The sequence below is a fragment of the Oryzias latipes genome, chromosome 5, assembly GCF_002234675.1.
Source record: "Oryzias latipes chromosome 5, ASM223467v1".
In the NCBI taxonomy this organism is placed as follows: Eukaryota; Metazoa; Chordata; class Actinopteri; order Beloniformes; family Adrianichthyidae; genus Oryzias; species Oryzias latipes.
This window is the reverse complement of record NC_019863.2, coordinates 23,704,968-23,725,665: the sequence shown is the minus strand read 5'-3', so window position 1 is coordinate 23,725,665 and position 20,698 is coordinate 23,704,968. Positions and strand designations below refer to the sequence as shown.

At 38.9% G+C, this 20,698-nt stretch overlaps 1 protein-coding gene across 2 annotated transcripts in view; it reads right to left on the bottom strand.

Annotated features, from left to right (window-relative positions):
• Nucleotides 1–4,005: 4,005 nt before the first annotated feature.
• sox13 (SRY-box 13) overlaps nt 4,006–20,698 on the bottom strand; it is a 57,655-nt gene continuing 40,962 nt past the window's right edge. The window contains exons 4-14 of one of the 2 annotated variants that reach the window (XM_011475312.3): nt 19,832–19,918; nt 18,583–18,755; nt 18,253–18,321; nt 18,056–18,167; nt 17,529–17,605; nt 16,868–17,021; nt 15,194–15,306; nt 8,947–9,049; nt 8,056–8,226; nt 7,437–7,653; nt 4,006–6,722 (exon numbers count right to left, since the gene is read on the bottom strand). In XM_011475312.3, coding sequence (XP_011473614.1) covers nt 6,452–6,722; nt 7,437–7,653; nt 8,056–8,226; nt 8,947–9,049; nt 15,194–15,306; nt 16,868–17,021; nt 17,529–17,605; nt 18,056–18,167; nt 18,253–18,321; nt 18,583–18,755; nt 19,832–19,918 — 1,547 coding nt within the window. In that variant the 3' untranslated portion in view covers nt 4,006–6,451. The remainder of the gene's footprint in view (nt 6,723–7,436; nt 7,654–8,055; nt 8,227–8,946; nt 9,050–15,193; nt 15,307–16,867; nt 17,022–17,528; nt 17,606–18,055; nt 18,168–18,252; nt 18,322–18,582; nt 18,756–19,831; nt 19,919–20,698) is intronic. The other variant, XM_011475313.3, reaches the window with a different exon arrangement.

Sequence of the window (20,698 nt, the reverse complement as noted above, 5' to 3'; positions counted from 1 at the left end):
GCAGCTCTCTCCTTTTCTTCAGTTTCTTCCTGTGTTTTTGAGTTGGCTCTTTCTCTGCCCTGATGTTGGGAATGAAATAGGAGAAACTCCAGCTGTGGGATATTTTGCCAAACATCTGGGAACACACTACAGCACGTCTAAACTTTTGCTTTTTAATTCATACTCACATTTTTACATTAACACAGCCTGTTGATCTGTACGGATGGCCTTAAAAGAACGCCAGTGAGGTCACATCTTCCGTTGAGGCATCCATGAAGGAGACGGCCCACAGCAACAGCTGACAGAATTCTAGGGGTGTAACAATTCATTTGAGTCATATACTAAATTGTGATGCGATTCATAGTCAATATTGGTTCGTTTTGATCTGATTCACTCACCTACAATGGGTCCAGGGTATCTTCAGCCAAACCTTCAACCAGTGTGACTCAGATAAATAAATACCTGTTACTGAACAGAGCAGGTGAAGTTTTCCAGACTCCTTGGATGTCTTGCAAGATAACGGAGTGTAAATTAAATATGTGTGAAAACAAACGAGTAAACAAGAATTGAGGGAAAATCCATTCACATTTTAGTTTCATAAAGTTCAGGCTGCTGCTGTTCTTCCACATCAAAATAATCCAATTGGAACACTAGTCTGTAACACTGTATGGTCACGTGTCTTTGCTAAATTCAAAGTGTTTCCACACATTGGACTGGAATGATGGATTGATCAGTTTTTGCTGCCATCACATGTGTGTTGTACGCTGTGATGGTACTTGGTCGGTTTTATGTTATAGTAAAGTAAACCTAACATTCCTCAATCCAAATGTTATTTTCCAGTATAAATATAATCAATTTATATGATTTTGAAATGATTTTCTTTTCAAATGGTATAGAGCAATCTGGTTGGATCGTAGGAATATAAATCCATTCATAGATTAACTTGCACTCCAACAGAATTCTAATTCCTGGATTTTACGAATACTTTAAAGTGATTTGGTTTCCATGGGAAAAATGGTTACAACATCCTACATTATGAGATAAACAAAGTGATCAGAGTATATTTTATATTACAACTCTTCCATGGAATCCACTTTTAAGCTAATTTAATATAGTTATTTTTTCAGTAAAAAGTAACTTGTCTGTAAAAAAAGTAATTAAAAATAGATGTCATCAGATCAATTATTGTCTTTCTTTCTTTTCTTTTTTTTTTTTATTGCATAATAAAAACCACTTATTGATCTCTGTTACAAAAGTTCGCTTTGTTTTAGATCTTAGTTTGGTAGTAGAAGCGGGACAATACCGTAAATGGTGATTGGATGAGGAAAATTTGTTTCATTTTGGGCCAATCAGAGGCAGAGGTGGTCGGGAGTTCACACCTCCCGCGAGCAAACCGGAACTAGCAGAAACAGCGGGTTTGGTTTTTCCCTTGAGCTAACGTTGTTCAAACAAGATTGGAGGTAAGAAAATTCCGTTTTATTTTCTTTCTTTCTTTAAAAAAAATACAATTACAGATAACTGTCTCGTCTTTTACAACCTTTTTTTTTTAAATAACGTGTAATTTGTTTTATATAGCGCTTGTGATATCATGAATCTCCCATCGCCAGAAGATCGATGCAGGTAAGTTCCCCAGAGTAAGTTTCAGTTTAAAACTTTCAGCTTTACACTTCAGTTTATTTTACTTTTTCCGGGTAACTACCCACTTTGGTTATACTACAACTTAGAAATTTTTATTAGGAGAATTAATTAGTAACTCCATGGTAAAAAAAAAATCCAATAAGTTTAGAATTGTCACATTTCTACACATTTAGCAGCACCTAGACTAAAACTTCTATGTTGGTTAAGATCAACAATAGAGCAAAAAAAAGAAGAAGGAATATTTCCCTTTCAATAATTGACTTTATACTAAATCTCTAAGTATGTTGTAAGAAAGTCTGCTGAAATATTTAAATGTCAAAAGCATTAAGTTTGAAGTTTTCAAAGTAACATCAACAACAAAATAAAAGTTTATGTCCCAAAAATATAGTTTGAAGCTTGGAGATTCTGTTGGAATGAAAGCGCACAGATGGGGAGTTTCCACTTCAAACCAAAGATTTCTTATTAGGGTTGGGCGATGTCCCTTTATTTGGCAGTTGACGATGTTTGCAGTAAACCATCGGGATGGACGAGGATATCGTTGGGGGGGTGGGGGGATTTTTAATTTATCGTTAATATATAATTATTATTTGTTATTTTACTTTATTACTTCATTTATTTTATTTCCCAACTAATGACTCATCCGCGATGATCCAGAATAAACTGAAGGAAGTGACTTTAACAAAAAAAAATAAGTAGTCCGCTCCTGCTTGATTAGTCAAGTGGACCGAGCGACCGTGTCTCTGAGCAGAGCAGACGGACTTTGTGTTTGATGGGAAGGGAGGATGCTTTGTTACGTGTGCGCTATGTGTGGGAGACTTCAGACTGATCCGTCCCGCAGCTCTATGTGAACAAGCTACCGAACTCAGGAGAACCGGGTCTTCCGGTAAAAGTGTGTGTCCGGGCAGAGCTCGGACCGTCAGCTCACACAGCGGCTTTGGGGCGGTGTGTGAGCTTTTCAAAGCAGAAATGTCGCTCAGTCCTTAGAAACTGTTCAAACAATCACACGGATTTGTGTTTCCAGTAGTGTCCCGAAAAAATAAAGGCTGATGTTATTCCCACATATTAACGTGCAGCCAAGATGCAGATTGCAGCATTTTATGCATGGATTTTGTGTTCATCAAAGGCTAAAAATTGTTAGCCGTGTTAGCCTCTCTTAGCCCTGGCTCCGTTCTTCAACATAAAAAGCACTGACCACACGGATTAAAATTAAAATGTTGAGCGAACAGGCGCTTCAAAATATTCATAGCAGTAATAAAAGCACATTTAGAAGATCATCTAGTATATTACAGAGCTGCTAGATATCTATGTATGTAGCCTCTCAGCGGAACTCATTTCCTCTCCCGGACTACTGCGCATGTGCGAATGATTTATTCCGACCGAAAGTGTGACCATGTGAACGTTTGTTCTAATTGGAAAAGGTTTTTCTGGGCCCACGTACACGGTTGAATTCTAATCCGACCATTGATCCGATCAAGATATTTTGCACATGAAACCGTGGCTTATGGTGTCGACTCGCAGCGTGGCGGGGCGTGGCATCACGATGTTGTCTCTCTATTGTGATGTCAGTCAGCCATCATGATGGACGATAATATCGTCCATCATGATGGCTGACACAACCCTATTTCTTACCCTAACAATATTTCTTATACAGATATCTGGGCTCAATCATTTTCTCTGAATGCCTATTATTAAAACAGGGCTCACAGCAGGAACACAAAGAAAGAGCGGGATTTATACAATGTATTGATGAATATGGAAATGCAGAAAGGAGGGTGAAGAATCCGCCTGGTCAGTGGTCTGCCTTTAAACGGCTCCCAAGGACGTCAGTTGATACGTCACCATCTGCACAGAGAGAATCCACAACACAACCTGCAAACAGCCTCCCCCCACACCATGAGTGCCTGGCACCCACCTCCGCCACCTGCCCTCCCATGTGTCTGCTCCTCGAAACGTATGGCATGCATGATCTGCTGACAATGATTCTGAACCAGTTCTATGGTTCTATATCCTTCAAGTTTATGATGCCTTTTTTTTTTTATTCCTAGTAATGTCTCATCAGTAGATTGTTATGAAAATCTTCTCACTTAAAAAGCTTAAAAAAACAATTTAAGTCGAACATTTTATTTATAAAGAGTAGATTTTGCTGAAATAATCCTAAATTAAATGGAATCAAGTCAAAACAAATTAAATTTAACAAACAAAAATCATCATTTAGTTGGATAATAGTTTTTAATTTATGGTCAAAAAGTTCTAACTTCATTAAAAACAACAGATTTGTACAATACAGGATCAAGCTACAGAAAAACTTCCTTAAAATGCAGAAGAATGACACCTATAGAAAAAAATAAAGACCCTTTCACACCGCATGGAAATGATGCCAAACACAAATAACACAAGCAATTTATTGTCTTTGGAAAAAAAACAACAACTCTGAAAACAGTGACAAATGTACACCTTTTAAATTACACAAGCTCTTATAAACAAAATAAAGTCTCTTTATTTACATCAGCATGGGTAACGACATCTGTCCGCCAAAATAAAAGGTTTCCACTTTATTTTTATTTTTTAATCTCTGTACATAAAAGAAAGTATTTTTTAAAAATAATGTAAAATTGGACTGAACACATATTGATTCACGCGTAAAACGCTCGGTTTAATAAATCCATAGGTCAAACCTCAACACTTTCTTGTTTTGACATCATGAGAAATGTCCTGCCAAAATAAAAACTTGTCAAAGAGGCGAGTTGCCAAAGGCTAGTTATGTATTTTTTTAAATTAATTTCTTTAAGCAAATCAGTGTCATACAACCAAGAAATTGTAATTTTTAGCAATTTAACGACTTTGTAGTCTGTAGTAGTCAACAAATTTGTAGTCTGCTCTGCATTTTATTAATTTGAAATAACTAACCTAATTACTAGAAATTAAGTTTAGAGGTTGAATTTTCATTACAGAAGGAACATTTTAAGCTGAACTTTTGGATGAGATACGATAAGATCGTTCTGGGACATTACAACAAATCAACTAAACTGGTTCAATGCAGGCAGGAGTTGTCATAAATAGTTTTATTTTCTTTTATTTGCATATTTAGGATGGTCTTTGTCTATCATCAGAATTTTTGCCTTTTCCTCCACAACTTGACTAACTTTGCTTCATATTCATGATTCTGTATAAGTCACTGGACTGTCTGAACCAATAAGTCTGTAAAATGACTGTTTTGTTGGAGGAAGCATCCAAAAAAGTGTCCTCCTAAGAACAAAAATACCGGTATAGCAAATCAGTTGCATGTGTTGTTGAGTGGGTGACCTTTAAATGCATTTTTGGGGGTCATCTGCCTTTTTTTTTTTTTGCTAAGCTGTTGTAATTCAACTTATGAAGGAGACTATTTGAAATGTTTTTAAAAAAATGATGTTGTTTTTTTGCAGTTCTTGTTGGTGTTTTAAACCAGCAGGTTTGTGTCAAAAACATTTAAAAAAACATTAACAAAACGGTCTCTGACTGATGAAAGAAGGAAGAGTCTGTGGCTACGTCTGAATTCCTTCCCTACACCCTAACTACTGAAAAACTATAGTGTGGGACCATCTAATGCCCTGGATTTAAAAAGCAATTCCTACAATACGAGCATCGTGGTCCATATTCGTCAATCTAGTAAGGATCGATGCACAATGGTTTTTCGCAGAGACTTCTGGGAAATTTCTAGGGCACTGGATTTTGGAATTGGCGAACACACTTTATATTGAAGGAATTCCTGTGTACGCGAGGATGGAGTTTCAAATGTTTGCCCAAATGTTATGTCCATGTGAGATTTTTGCAAAACCAAATAACTCTCAAGTCATGCAAAAAAAAGTCAAAAAAACGCACCATTGTTTTGTAATTTTGTTTGTTTTGCAGCCTAGTGAGGGAATGGCTTTTTAAGGGAATCGGAATCCTTCCAAAATTATGGGATTTTTTTTTTTTTAACTCTTGTTAATGTTGTACAAAAAAAAAAAAAAAAAAAAAAAGGAAATGCAAAGAGAGATCACAGCAGACATACATAGAAAAGCTTAACACAACAATCAATAAACACTCAAACTGATGGAACAATGAGGTCAACCCACCACCTGAGTGGGAACTGAAATGAGGGCTGGACTGACATATTACCTGGCCTGCATCAGCATTTACACAGGTACCAAGAGACAAAACAAACGTGTTGCCAAGTAACCGCCGAGGGCTAGTGTAAAGTTGAGAGTTCACCTTATTGCAGCTGAAGTCTCACAACCTCTTTAAACAATTCAATAGTGTCCAAACCTTAAGTCTTAAGATCTTAATCATCTCTTAATTATTATTTTTAATTAAGTGATGTTTGTTTTTAGCTGCCTAGATTTGTTCTGCAGATTAATTTCTCTGCAAATGTGACACTGTTGATGTTAATGAAGTTTATCCTCTGAGCCACTGTGGGAAAAAAAATCCTGTCAACTTTAACATCTCATTTAGCTTAAATATTTTTTTTTCCACTCCCAAACAAAAATGTGTGTAAACAGCCCACATTGTAGAGAGAAACATAATTTTAAATATTTTTTTTTATAAAACAACCCCAGAGCTCAACATAACATACTATGAATAGCATCTGCCACAAGGGGGCAGTGCTGAACAATGTTAAAGAGGCACAAACCAATGACTTTTCAACTTTTTCTTTCCGCGTTTCTCCTTCCCTATGGGGGGTTTTGTTTTTCTTAAAGCAAAAAGGGATTTGTTTTTGCCTTTTTTGAACAAAAAGCATGTTTAAAGAAGAAAATGATTAGAGCCTGCCTCATTACAGTGTGTCTATAGTACTTTTCTTCATCTCCCCTCATCTCCCTCAGTCTGTCAGGAGCACTAGCTCCCCCTCGCTCCTATCTCCTCCATCACTTTCCTCTCCTCCGCTGTACTGCGGCCGCTCTCTTCCGCGTTCCCTGTCCCGTGGCAAAGCGGGGGGCGTGGCTTGGCCTTCAGGTCGGCGCTGGGCTGGCGAGGCTTGAGGGAGGTAATGCTCCAGCAGTGCGGGGTGAAACGGCATTCCTGCGATGGCGCTGCTGGCAGAGTACTGACTGTCACCGTGGGGATAATGCATCTGCTGCGGTTCTGTTTGACTGAAAGGAGAAGATGCGACATGCATAAAGGGTTGACATAAAATGGAAGAAATAAAGACTAGACAAGAGTGGCTGAAATGTTGCAAACAGCTTAAAAGATAATGTAAAAATATTTTGGAACCAACACCAGCTGAGATTAATTTGAACCAATGTCTCCGACCTGTTTAAAAAGTGGAATACATGCATGTTTGCTTGTTAAGTACGTTTGAATAAAAACTATACAATTAATTAAATTCTACCTAATAGGTTTCAAGTATGAAAACGATGTCTGTGTGCTGAATAACAACTGCTATGTCATATGAAGGTCCCCCTCTGCTGTGCTTCGTCCCCATCTAGCCCCTCTTTACAGATGTGACATCACAAGCCTGTTTATGTAGAGTCATGAAGCCCCAACAGCTGTAGACAAAGTCTGAGTATTTTACAACAAAACCGCCACAATCGGGAGAATCAGCATTGAGTTATTCACAATAACCTTGAGGTTTGGCCTCGCACCTTTTCGAACTGAAATTTTGAGCTTTTGTAACAATCTCCAATTGATGGGGAGAGACAATAAAACCAAGCAAACAACTCAAAACCACTCCTGACCTTCAGCAGTTTAACAGTTTTAAAAGTGGAAAAGTTAGACCACTTTTAAACAAATAAAGTGACTATCAGCTGAAAGACACTTTACTTGTCTCCCCTCATAAATTCCTGTTGCTCTCTGCAGTGTCCTACCTGTGCATGTAGGTTGATCTCTGCTCCTGTCTGCGGCTCTTCATCATCGCTTTGTACTCTCCCACCCGTAGTCTTCGGCCCTCCACGATGCATGTGCGTTTTGGTCGGGGCTTGTATTTGTAGTCTGGGTAACGCTCCAAATGCTGTCGGCTCAGCCTCGCCTGCTCCTCGTAGTACGGCTGCTTCTCCTGGTTGGACATGCCCTTCCACCGTGAGCCTGCAGACCCAAACACAAATCTTTGTCTCAGCACTTGCCTGTTCTTCGACTGCAAAGTGACTTATTGCCTCTACTTGGACCTCAAAAACATAAATTGATTTAAATCTGAGCTTCATATGTCTTTAGTTTTGTTTTATTCCAAAGTGACGTTTCTTCAAAAAGGTTGACGTCAGATTACTTCAGCAGTAGTAGTTTTTGACAATGTGATGCTTAATGCAGGTTATGGTAAGTTATTGGTGATAAACTAGGTCTACGTTTTAATAGTTGAACCCTTACCAAGAAACCTCAGGTTTCAAGAAAAACCAGAATCTTCTCAGGAGAAAAGCAAGGACGTTTAGGTAGCCTCACATTTGCCAAGCGGCAAGGAGAACCAACCCCTCTTTTACTCAAAGCTGAGCTTACCAAGGATCTTGCTGATTGAGGAGTTGTGCATGTCAGGGAACGCTTGCAGGATCCTCCGGCGCTCGTCCTTCGCCCACACCATAAAGGCATTCATGGGTCTCTTTATGTGTCCGGAGGATGGAGTGGGTCGCGGCTCGGCATACCCTCCTGGAACTGAGGCGGGGAGGGCACCTGCAGGGACCAATTTAACAGAAGTGGTTAGGCAGTTTTGATGAAAACTCCGCAAATATTTCTGCTAGGCAATAGAGAAGATCAGTGCTGCCTTTTTCGTGGCGCTGATGAGAGAAAGTGACTCCTTTGAATTTAAAGAAAATTTAAGGGCAAACAAGAGACAGTATTTTTCTAAAGAAGGATAACTCTTTAGAGGATGAAATAGTTTGGAAAGAGTGAAGAAATATAGGAGAAATTGTTATTTTTACATCGAAACTTATCATATTTAACCTAAAGAATAATCACTGGCCATATCTCAATGTTAAAAAAGCATGATCATTGTCTGTACCCCAACCACCCTGTCCTCACTGTAAATGATGTAGCCTATTTGGATACTTCTGTAGTTTGATGACAGTTTTATTCTTAGACATTCTGCAGATGCAACACTCTTTTAATTAGTAGCAGTGATATTTGGAGTGATAGAGTGAACCAATCAGTGATAGAGTGAACCAATCAATGCTTCATGAAGCTTCATCCGCCCATCAGTACCAAACAAACATTTCGGAAACTCCCGTATAAATAATTTACTTTGTGCTGCAGCCAATTTTGAAAAATCGTTTAAAAAAAATCAGTTTTTTGCACCTTAACTTTATGGAAAGATGATGTTTCATTTTGAACCCTTCAGAAATGGAGTTCAGGAAATTCTCTGACTTTTTATGTAACTCTTGAGGGAACACTTACTCTCTGAGTCACTGCTGAGGTGGTCTTCAGTTGTCGCCACATCGTTTCGGTCTTCTCGCTCACAATGAGAGATTTTCCCGCTGCGTGGAGAGCCTTTGTACTCCTGCAAACATAAAAAAAAACCCAGAGGAGAAAAGTTAGTGAATTTAGGTTAATACTCGCACCACAACAGGTAGAAAACATTAGAATTACAGTGACAGAAACAGCATCAGGTGTGTGGAGGTCCTGCACAGAGCTATTTAAGGTGAACACACGCTCGCCATATCAGCTGCTCTTTAACTGTCATGTTATAAATGCAAAGACAAGAAATAAAACACTTTGAATCAAGAAGAATTGTGTTTATTGTTGCGTGTGGGGATGCATAAAGGAGACAAGACGGAGATAGGACTGAAGCATCTCTGAATTTGCAAAGTTACCTCATCACTATCTATTTCGGTGCAGTAAAACATCCACACCGTGAGGCTAAGTGTGCTACCAAAATAGGTCTGTCAGCAGTATTGCTGTTAACAGAGCAGCACAGGAGAGATGGAGGAGGACAGACATCAAGTACAGTACTATTGTGGACAAAGAGGAAGGGCAGGTGGCTCAGTCAATGCCACACAGAGGCCTTTGTGGTATTGTGAGGCAGGAACAGCTGCTGTTCAGGACGAGAGCAAAGCTTCAGTCGCTACTAGGAATGAAGACCGGCATAGAGCGGGGAGATTTTCTTTCTTTTTCAAGAGCTAGAAAATAAAACGACACATGGAGCCTTCTGCAATAATGATGTTTTCTTGTAAATGTTAACACCTTGGAGTCTTTGGTCCTTGACATTTTGGACTTTTCTGCAGATGACTGAATGTGGAACAGCTGTCTTAAAGCTAACTTATGGTGTTAATTGTGGTGTAACAATGTACTTCTGTGAGCGTGGCACAGCTGGGATATTTGTTTAATTTAGTTTAATCCTGCAGACAAGGACTCCCTGAAACTCTAAACCCAGCTCCAGACAGCCACTTCCTCCCTGACTCAACTTTTCCTATAAAAAATGTGTGTGTGGGTAGAGATATATATATATATATAATCTGACTAGTCTGTAAGGGACTTAAAACCCTTATTAATATGATTGACCTCCTAATGATTCTTATTCTAAGGGCGGCCGTGTTACAGGGGTGGCACGGTCAATCTCAGATCAGAGGACCGCAGGTTCTATTCCTGCCCTGCCCGCCCATGAGTTGATGTCCTTGGGCAAGACACTGAACGCCACATTGTTTCTGGTGGTTGAGCTTGGTGCCATCTGTGTGTGCATGGGCGAATAGGACTGTGACTGTAATGCACTTAACCCCCTATAGCAAGGTAGGAAATCGCCTATATAAGTACACGCCATTTACCATTTCCTTTAACTTTCTTGCAAAGTAAACCCAAAATCTACCAACCAGCAGTTGGCTTTAAAAAATGTAACATGTGACTGGCTAAAACATTGGTTTTTATTTTCACAGATAAAAAATGTCCAACTTTTTTCCAACAAGTCGCAGTTTTTTCTTTTTTGCTGCACCTAGCTTACATATATTCTTTTTTTGGGTGGTTTCCACTGTTTGCTATAAAATGATGGTTCATTTCTTGACTGTATGTCAACCTTACTTATATACTTGCTGGCTAATGCAGCAAAAGAACTACCATAGTTTGTAAAATGTTAGCTTCAAGAGTTTAAAAATGTGGTTGACCCTTAGCCGAAACTAGCTTATTTAAGTGTTCTATACTTAGTCTATAATTAAAGTGAGGCAGTATACTTGAAGTTTATTTTTTATAAACCATCTATGTCTTGTAAACTAAAAATGTTCCAATTTAGTCTGAAGTATTCAGTTGGAAGTATTCTTTCTACACTACTCGTACATGGCCTATAGCAGGGTTTATGACGTGAAGTGCCAATTCAAAGTGTTCTCCTTTACAACTGCGCCGTCACCAACTATAATGTGAACATTTCCAATATATCTGAAATGTTATTTCATTCACAAACAGCAGATTAAGCTTTTTTTTTTTAACATATTTTGGCATTAATTAAAAAAAAAGTTATTTCATAAGAATACTGCACAAGGAAAAAAGGCCAAAGTTGAAACAGAATGTACTGCATTTGTGGTATGTCATACCTACAGCAATAGGATTAGATACGTCAGAACTAAATACCATCACTATTTCTAAGAAATTCTGAACCATTAACAAGAAAGTTAATTCTCTGATGGTACTGTTATTGCATGTAAAATTAAATGTTTTTACTTTTTCGTTTGTTTTCTTTTTATAGTCTTATGCATTTTCCAACATTGTACAGTGTCACCCTTTATTAAACTAAAGAATTGAAAAACAAGAACGAAGGAATGCTCTTAGCTTGGTTAGCATTGTTGAGTACAGATACTTCTAAAACAATTAAAAATGTTAAAAAATGTTTGGCAGTTAACTCACAAAGGTAAACTTGCATTGCATTCTGAATCATATACACATTGTTTAAAATATTTCCGACCTTTATTTCTTGTTTTGAGGATTGTCTTTAGATAATGACTCCTAAAATTGTTTTTAGCATAAATGTCAGGTTTTTCAAAATGTATTTTTATTTCTTTGTACTGAATACTTTATTGGGCCTTCATTTGCATGAATAACTGCATCAGTGTGCGGTGGCATAGAGGTAATCAGCCTGTGTCGCAGTGAAGCCCACATTGCTTTGTTGTTGGATCTGGTGTTTAATCTTCTACTTGAGAACAGCCCATAGATTTTCTATCAGGTTCAGGTCAACTGTGTTCTCTGGCCAGTCAAGCACAGTAACTTCATGGTCATCGAACCGGCTTTTGGTACCATTGGTTGTGAGAACAGGTGACAAGTCCTGCTGAAAAATAAAACCAGCAACTCCATACAGCTTCCCAACAGAGGGCAGCAATGAGCTTCCCCCATTGTGGGTCCTTGGGCAAGACCCTTTGTGCTACTGCCAGTCCCTAACCCGGATAAAGCATAGGGTTGTGTCAGGAAGGCCATCCGTCCTAAAAACCTCTGCCAAACTATCTATTTGAATCAGTGAAAGCTGATTTTCTATGGCGACCCTGAAGGGATATGCTGAATGGCTACATTGACTTTGGACGTCAGAAACTGATGGACTACCACCAGCAGATGATGCATGATCCCAAATCATCACTGACTGTAAAAACTTAACACTGGGTGTCAAGCAAACCAAATGTATTGCCTCTTTATTCTTCCTTAGACTATTGGACCTTGGTTTCCATATAAAATGCTAAATTTACTTTCATCTGAGAGTAGAACATTTGATCAATGAGTAATGGTCTATTTCTTTTCCCCCTTAGCTCAGGTAAGATGCTTCTGAGGTTACCTCTGGCTTAGACATAGAACGTTTGTAGCCCTCGTCTAGTATTTGTCTGTGTTTGGATGTTTATGCACTTATTCTAGCTTCAGTCCACTTCTTGTAATGCTTCCCCAAACTGATGAGTGGACTTTGTTTGACATCCTCTTGAGGCTGCTGTCTTTTGGGTTGCTGGTGCATTTCTGCCTTTCTCTTAATTTCCTGTTTACATGCTTGGATACAGCACTCTGTATTTTAAAGGCTTAAAATAGTTCAGTCGTTGCGTGATAGATATATATAAAAAACACTTTTTAATTGACTGCCAAAAGTATTCAACTTTTTTGCCCTATTCTAATTTTATGAGATGGACACCTTGCATTTCACTTTCCTGTCTCTATGACGCCCCACATCTGTCATTTGAGCTGCAACAAACAGAAAGTTATCTGTCTGGAACTGTGTTTGACTTTTTCAACAAACAGTGAACGTATACACTGTCATTTGCTGTGGTTCATCTAAAGCAGGGGTGTCAAACTCATTTTCACCGAGGGCCACATCAGCATAGTGGCTGTCCTCAAAGGGCCAGACATAACTTATACATGTAACTAAATGTAATGAAAAATAAACGTAAATACTCCTTAATGTTAAATTACTCTTTTATTTATTTATTATAACTTTTAAAAGTGACAAGTACAGTTGCATAAAAAACACGTTTGCTTGTTACTCTAGCATAAATCCTTTTACACTTGATTCTGTCAGGTTAGGTTATATGGACAATGTTTAAGTCCTAATGTATAGTTGCCCAATCTGAAATTTGAAGTCCAATTCCCCCTAGATATGAATAAATACACACCAATTTTTATTTTTATTTTAAGAAATGGAAAAATGTTATGCTTTCGCGGGCCACATAAAATGACATGGCGGGCCACATTTGGCCCACGGGCCTTGAGTTCGACACATGTGATCTAAAGGGATACGTTCAGGTAACTTACGTCATTACGACAGTGTTTGTCACTTTTTAATTTGTGAACATAAATGGCTGAGTACTTGAGTTTGTTCCAATTTGAAAATGGGCACTTTTAGAAAAACAAGACTACAAGGAAATCCCTTTAATGTGCTGTTCTCTCCACAGCTTCATGTTTTTGCTTGTTATTTTGATCGTAAAAGCAGCTGGAAGTTTTTAGGACGCCATAAAGAAAACGTTGGATCCAACAGAAATTAGGGTTGACACAAAGATAAGTGAAAAAGTGCTACTCAAAAGTCAAATGAAAAACAAGTGAGGAAAAGAAGACATTTCCCACAACCCTTCATTCGTAGGCATGTCCCCCATAGAATTTTTATAAAAATCTTTATATTCTCCCACTACCATCCCTTTATCTATACTGGGACACCTTTATCCATTCAAAAGGGCCAAAGGATAAGGGTTCACTTATTTAATTAGGTGAATAAAAGAAAAAGTGCACCCCTATTAGGCTAAAGTATTAGCTGCCATTTTTTTAGATGACGTCATTTTTTTGACCCACTTTTAAAAATGTGTAGAGATTGTTCCATATTCACGTCTAAAAGCTCAGATGTTGTAAAAAGGTGCTCAAGTGAGAGAAGTGCACCGCAAATGACTCCTCCACTGCCAGTGTAGGTACCATAACCATTTGGCGTGCAACAACCATTCGGGGTCCTTCGACTAGTTCTGACGTCACATTATGTGATTGGCTGTCCATTGGTCCGATGACGTATCAGATAGTGATTGCTCTGGACAAATTACGATACTACCATAGAAGAAGATATTATGCGGTCCGTTGTAAACAAACAGAGCTCTGACATAGAGATTATCATTTAGATTATCTTCTAAACGTGCTATTATTATTATGATTATTATTAAGTGCATTTGCAGCCGAACGGTCTGCGTTCTGAACCCTTCTCCGGACCGCACACTCTAACAAAGCACCTTCCCTGCCTGCGAACACGAAGCTACCAGACTCCAGCTGCTCTGCTCAGAGACACGGTTCGCTCGTGTGGAGCAGCAGATTCATTCTAACAGCCACAGATTTTTTTACAAAGTGGGTGGTGGCAAAATCTCTGTGTAAACACTACAAACAATAATTTTAGACACAACTTATAAGGGAAAATAATGTGAAATGAAAATATGTAGAGCCTGAGCAGATCTCAACGCTACATAGTTTGTCCAAGTGGGGCTACCGTAGTGTGACGTTATCCTCAGTCGAAAGGACCCCGTACGGTTATTGCAGGCCGAATGTTTATGGTACCTACACTGTGCCTGACTGTTGTGCAGTCTTTGCTTTAAGATAATTATTTTGGGACATTAAGGATAATGGAGGATGTCAGTGTCCATGTTGTTTTGTTTTTTCTGCTCAAACATTTAATATTTTCCCCCAAAAAAAGCTGATTTAAAAGTCAAAATTATAATTTAAGGTTTCAAAAAAAAGAAAAATTTCAAACAATTTCTTTTGTTGTTAATCTGATTTCTCTTTTTTTTGGAGGGGGATTATTTTTGGCAGCGTATGAGTTGACTTTAGCTTTTATTATATTGCCTGTTGTCCATAAGATGGCAAAGTTGTTATGGGAAATTAAATAAATTTCCTGTAGAGAAAAAAATGCAAGTATATTTATTCCAAATTATTTTGTATATACTTTAATATTACAACGCACAAACACAAAAGGTCGGTGTTGGCTTATTTTTGTCAACTTAGCTTGTAGAGTTGGTGAAGCCCAAATTTAGTCTTTACTGACTTATTTTCTGTTTTAGTACAAAAGATCAGACCTGAAACCAACAGACGTCACCTTACCGTTCAATTTTTTTACTGGTTATGTTGTGGACTTTTTTGGATACTTTTGGGTGCATCTTAATGGCAAGATCAATGTCCACAGAGACCCCTAACGGTGGCTCGCCACTTGTGTGTGCTTTTAGTGTCGTCTCACCACTTTTCCTCCTCCGTCCCTCTCCCTCTCTCGGCCTCCGCCGCTGTGACTCCTCAGGAGCTGCTGGGCATCGTGAATGGCTTGGGAGACTACGTCGCCGTCTCCTAGGAAACCTGAAGACAAAAACGTTGCGCAATGATGAGATGTGAAAACAAAAGAGCTGTAAAAAGAAATTACAGTGAAGGAGGAGAAAACAACAAGAGAAAGAGGAAGGTTAAATGTTCGTTGTCCTCTGAGGGAAATGCATCAGTGATTTTTCTGAACTTAGAAACAAAGGCTAAGCTTCACAACCTGTTTTAAGAAATTACAAAAAAAAATTTACAGGCAACAAACTACATTTAAAGACCCCCTCCTATGAAAATCATGTTTTCGTTTTTTTTAACATGTTCTTGCAGCATTTTTAACACGATGGAGGACATGCATAGAAGGATCAAACAATAAAACTGCATTTCTGAGTATTTCTTTTTTTATGTCTTGATGGATCAGGAGCATACAAAAACCCGTTGTTTGAAAAAGCTCTCAGTTGTGAAACAGCTACTACAATGGGGGGGGGCAACACCTCCCTGCTCCATTCCATTCTGATGCATCCACTTGAAGACAAATGGATCCAATAATGTCTTCATTTTCCTCGCCTGAGCTGGCATCTGGCTCAAAACTGCACAGCTGGATGGGTCTCATATTGCTTGCGGGTTTTGTTGCATCCGTAATGTTAGCTTGGGGTTGTGAGGGGCTGTAAGCTAGTGTGAGAGAGTGTTTAGTTTTGCACCAACAGTCCTGGCCACAACTAAGAGGCAAACGTCTGATGAACTACTGCCACTCTCCAAAAAGGTCTTCAAAATTGACACAGGCTTTTTGTTTTGGCTAAAAACAGCATAATCATAATGACCACTGGCAACGACTTTACAACAGATAAAAATAGAGTTGGAGTGGGACTGTAAGCAATCAGGCTAGATTAAGACAAACAATTGCTCACATTTCACATATATTTATCAGGTACATTTTTACAATTTTTTGAGCCACTCAGACAAACAATAGGCAAAGGTAATTTATTCTGGTTTAAATAGACCAATTTCCTTTAATTTTAGCAAAAAGGTCCTATAGAAGTGAGGGATTGTATTGAAATTTTTGCAAAAAATTAAAGAGAACTTCTAAAGAAATAAAAAGTGGCCCTGGCTGTTTCCAGTTGGCTGCTTTGTGCAAAATAAACTGCAATACAAAGGATAAAGGAGTTGGCGACATGTTTTCTTATGGTACACACCTCTGTTAAACAGAAGGAAAGTCGGGATAAAACAATAAACTTTATCTGCCTACTTTTGTTTGTTAAACAGACTTGGATTATTGTTTTTTTTAATTGTAGGATTGAACCGGATACGACGAATCAGGTGATTAAGACATATGACTTGTTTTTTTTCTTTTCTTCTACAGAATATTCTCTTATATGTTTCAAAAACTTTATAAAAATGGGAAAATATCACAACTTAATATAATTAATTATATGTTTGTAATTTTTTGGAACATTTTTGTAGAAAACCTGTTGAAAACACACTTCACATTAGGGTTTGGAGGGTCAAAGGACAACTTTCAGTTTGGACTGACACGTGCTTTCCTTCCATCTCTGGATTATGTTAAACCAAAGCAGGCCTTTTCCCTATTGCCGTCTGGACTTGAACTCACTTAGGGCGGATCGTGGTGGACTGTGGGACACTTCTCTCTGGTGGTCTCCATGTCTGTAGGCCAACGATCCCAGTTCCAGGCTCTGTGGACTGGATGTCTTCCTCATCTCCAGTCCTTTGGGCTTGGAGGTCAAGTTCAGGGGTTGACTGGCCTCCTAAAAACATCAGAAGAGATGATAAGCAAAGGTGGGGCCCAAACCCCGTCAAGTTACTGGGGAGTGTTCCGGCTCTGAGCGGCACAGTTGGCATGCCGGAACACATCTGTCACACTTTTTTAGCATTTTTGGTCCTCAGGTGATCCTCGCTCTTTCTTTACGCTTGTTTAATCAGGCTGTGTTGGTCTACCCCTTCTTGGGAAATTGACGTGCAAGCACTGTTCACACTGCATGCTCACACACCTACACCACACACACGAAACCTTTAAACAGAGGGTGTGGTGTGTTCCTAAAGCTTTATCATCTACAAAACACCAGAGAATATATTCTTTCATTAATCCTGGGGATTCACTTTCTTTGACATCCCTGTATCCAGGCAAACTTTGACTGTACTTTAACCCAATACACAGAAAATAAACAACTCACCCCTTTGTTGGGAATGTGAGCATTCAAAGGCACGCATGCAAATGACAGGATAGCAGTACAAACATGATCCCGGTGTTGTACCTGTCGAAATGAACCGCTACTTCTCTTGACGGGGGAGGGGTGAGTGTTCGGCAGCAGCTGCATTGGATAGTCCACCGCTGTGAAGGTTAGCATTACAAGTTTAAGGGTTGGCAGATCAGATAGCTACATAGATTTAAAGATTCAAGGGTACAGTTTCTTTAGAAAAAAGGACACACTTCTGTTGGTTTTTCCCCTCGTATTTTCCACTCTGACTTTATGTAAATAAATCTAAATGCATTCTTCTTTAAATGGATCAACTTCAAACTAAGATATGAATTAAATTATTCTCAATATTGAACTGAGAAGCAGGTCTGATCTAAAGTTCTAGAAAATAGTAAATGGGTTGGTATCCATCCATCTATCCCTCACATGGCTGGAGTAACATGCAATTATCTGATCTATGACAAAAAGCCCATCATTACCAGTGTCCTGCTAATGTTACTTAAAGATTACCAGCTCTAGTACCCTGGATTTAGTTGTTTTTTAAACTTCTAAAATGAAGCCCTTTTGTTGGTGGGACAACTTACTTGGTTTGCAGGGAATTGGCTGCAGAGGCAGAGCCATCGGGGGGTCGGAGGCAACCGGAAGGGGTTGTGTATTGTGGTGGAACGCCGGGATCATCACGTAGGGCATGTTCACCTGCTGGGACAAACGGGAAACCTTACAGTTTCCCTTTTCAGAGTCATTTGTTCAACTCTGTATGAAAGTGTTTCCAGGAGATGACCTGCATCTGCTGCTGGAGCAGGTTGATCTTGTGCTGCTGCTGGATCAGCTGCTGCTGCTGCTTTGCAATCTAAGACACAAAGAACAGACTGTTTGAACGAGCAGGACGTTTGCGTTGTTGTATGCCTGAAAACGAAACCTCAAACAAAGGCCCCTTTCCAGTTTCTTTTGTCGGATTTGCCTAAAACTCATTTGCAGTCAAAACACAAACAGCAACAACACACAGGCACTCTCTGCTCTTTCCTTTGGCCCATTAGAAGCTTCATCTAGAATATATACGGCGAACATGCAGAAATGCATCCTCAAGCACGTCCGTTTGCATGAGTGTTACCTGCTCCTGTTGTTGTCGAGCCAGCTCCATCTGCTGCTGCTGTTTTTCCAGCAGCAGCGCGGCCATGTTCCTCTGCTCCGAGTGGGCCCCCAGCAGCTGCTCTCTCAGTCCGCTCAGCTGGTTGATCATCATCAACAACTGCAGCTCCTTCTCTGCCAGAGACTCAGGAGTACCTGGAAGGAGTCAGTTAATTTTTATTCGAGCTTTGACCTTTTCCTATATCATCTGTCAAAAGTATATTAAAAAAATCCACAATTTATAAATTCCAACCAGAATATTCATTCATTCATTTTACAAAAATAACAAAACAATAGGATGTGCAATTTTGCACTTTTTATTTTAAGCGACAAAAGCAACATGTTTATTACAAACCATAGAGAGCTCAGCAGAAAGAGAAACTTACAAATTCTGTTGTTTACTTTCTGATCGATTTTGATAGCATTTAGAGCATTTCACTAACATGATTTGATTTGAACCCTTACTGCCGTGACTTTCAGTACTATATTGACTTTAGATATGCATCTGTTAATATTTACAAACCTGGTTATTATAATAAATGGGCGCTGCTACGGTCCAAGGTTTGAGTAAAATGAATGACTTAAAATATCCAAACCTCCTCTGGCATCATTTCAACACAAAACCTATTGGGGGGAACATCTAAGTCGTTCATTCCAAGTCTCTTACCTTTTGGTATTGTTTCTGCAGTAAACTATTTGTGTTGATTGCCAAGTGTTTTAGTTTGTTTGGAAGCATGTGCTGAACAAAAATGGAATTCAAAAACCACCTTAACTTGATGCATTTGTTTGATTACATGACATTGTGGTTTTTTTATTGGGTTAGTATGAAACTCCTATGACTTACGTATGTTCTAATGTGAGAAAATAAATTACAGGTAAATGGGGACCTGCACAATAAATTAACAATTTATCGTTATCACGATATCCAGCAGTGCAATAAGCATATCGCAAAAGACGGGAAAGTTGCAAAAAATCATTAACTTAAATGTGCTAAAACACCTTTGAGGCAGCTCGATGTATTTACTGAATCAAATAAATCCATTTATGCAGATGGACGCCTTTACATTGTTGACTAATTGGATGGAGCTCTTCAATGTTAGATGTTTGCCTCCTATGTAGACGAGCATTACATTCTATATAATAGCACTAATATTTAAAAGAAGGCAAATTCTTATTTTTACCATCTTTGGGAATACAAGGTGTAATAGTTGGTGGCAGTGTCTCACACTGACCTTTGAGCAGTCCGGCTCTAGTGGGGCTTTTATCCTGAAGTTTCTCCCTCCAGTTGGGATTCAGAAGCTTCTCAATGGTGGGCATTACTGTAAGCAGAACACAACAGGTACTGAGTAGCACAACAATGCGTCAAACACCCTATTCTGTCAAATAAAATACATCTAACTGTCCTGCAGAACCACTTTCTGAGCCACCCTTCTGCCTTTTTATTGGTACTGATTGAAGAAGACATTGGAGATGTCGAAGGGCAGAGACTGTTTGTGCATCAGTGAGACGTTTTGAGTGTTTGAGTGGATCGATATTTGGACAGAACAATCCGAGGTCAGCAAGTGGAGTGAATTTAAGAAAAATTTCAGGCGAGCTCAGACTTGTGCAACACTTGAGGGCAGGGAGAGTCTGAGCGAGCGGCTCAGGGAGAAGCCTTTCAACAAAATCAGATGAAAAAGAAAAGCGCCACCTATTCCCTCCAGCTCATTGAGAGGCCAAAACAACACCTTCACTCTCCAGGACCAACTGTCATCTCTCCGCATTAAGTCAACATAGAATTCTTTGTTAATGCTGAATGGCAAGAGAATGAGGTGCTCTCGAAATCGTACTTTATGCAGACGTCAATGTTTATTTGGTAGGATGATTGTGGACGTTAGAGACTCCTGCAGACAGGAGGAAAACTGAGGAGTCCACAATGCACCAAGGTTATGTAGGTTTTTAAAAAGCTTTTTGGAATGATGCTTTGTTTTATATTTATGAATGATGTTTGAGATGTTTGCAACAGATTTCGCTTAAAGCTTAAAATCTTATCAACACAGCAGTCAGTTGTCTAAAAAAAAAAAATCCAAATTTGGCATAAATGAAGCCTGAATTAGCGT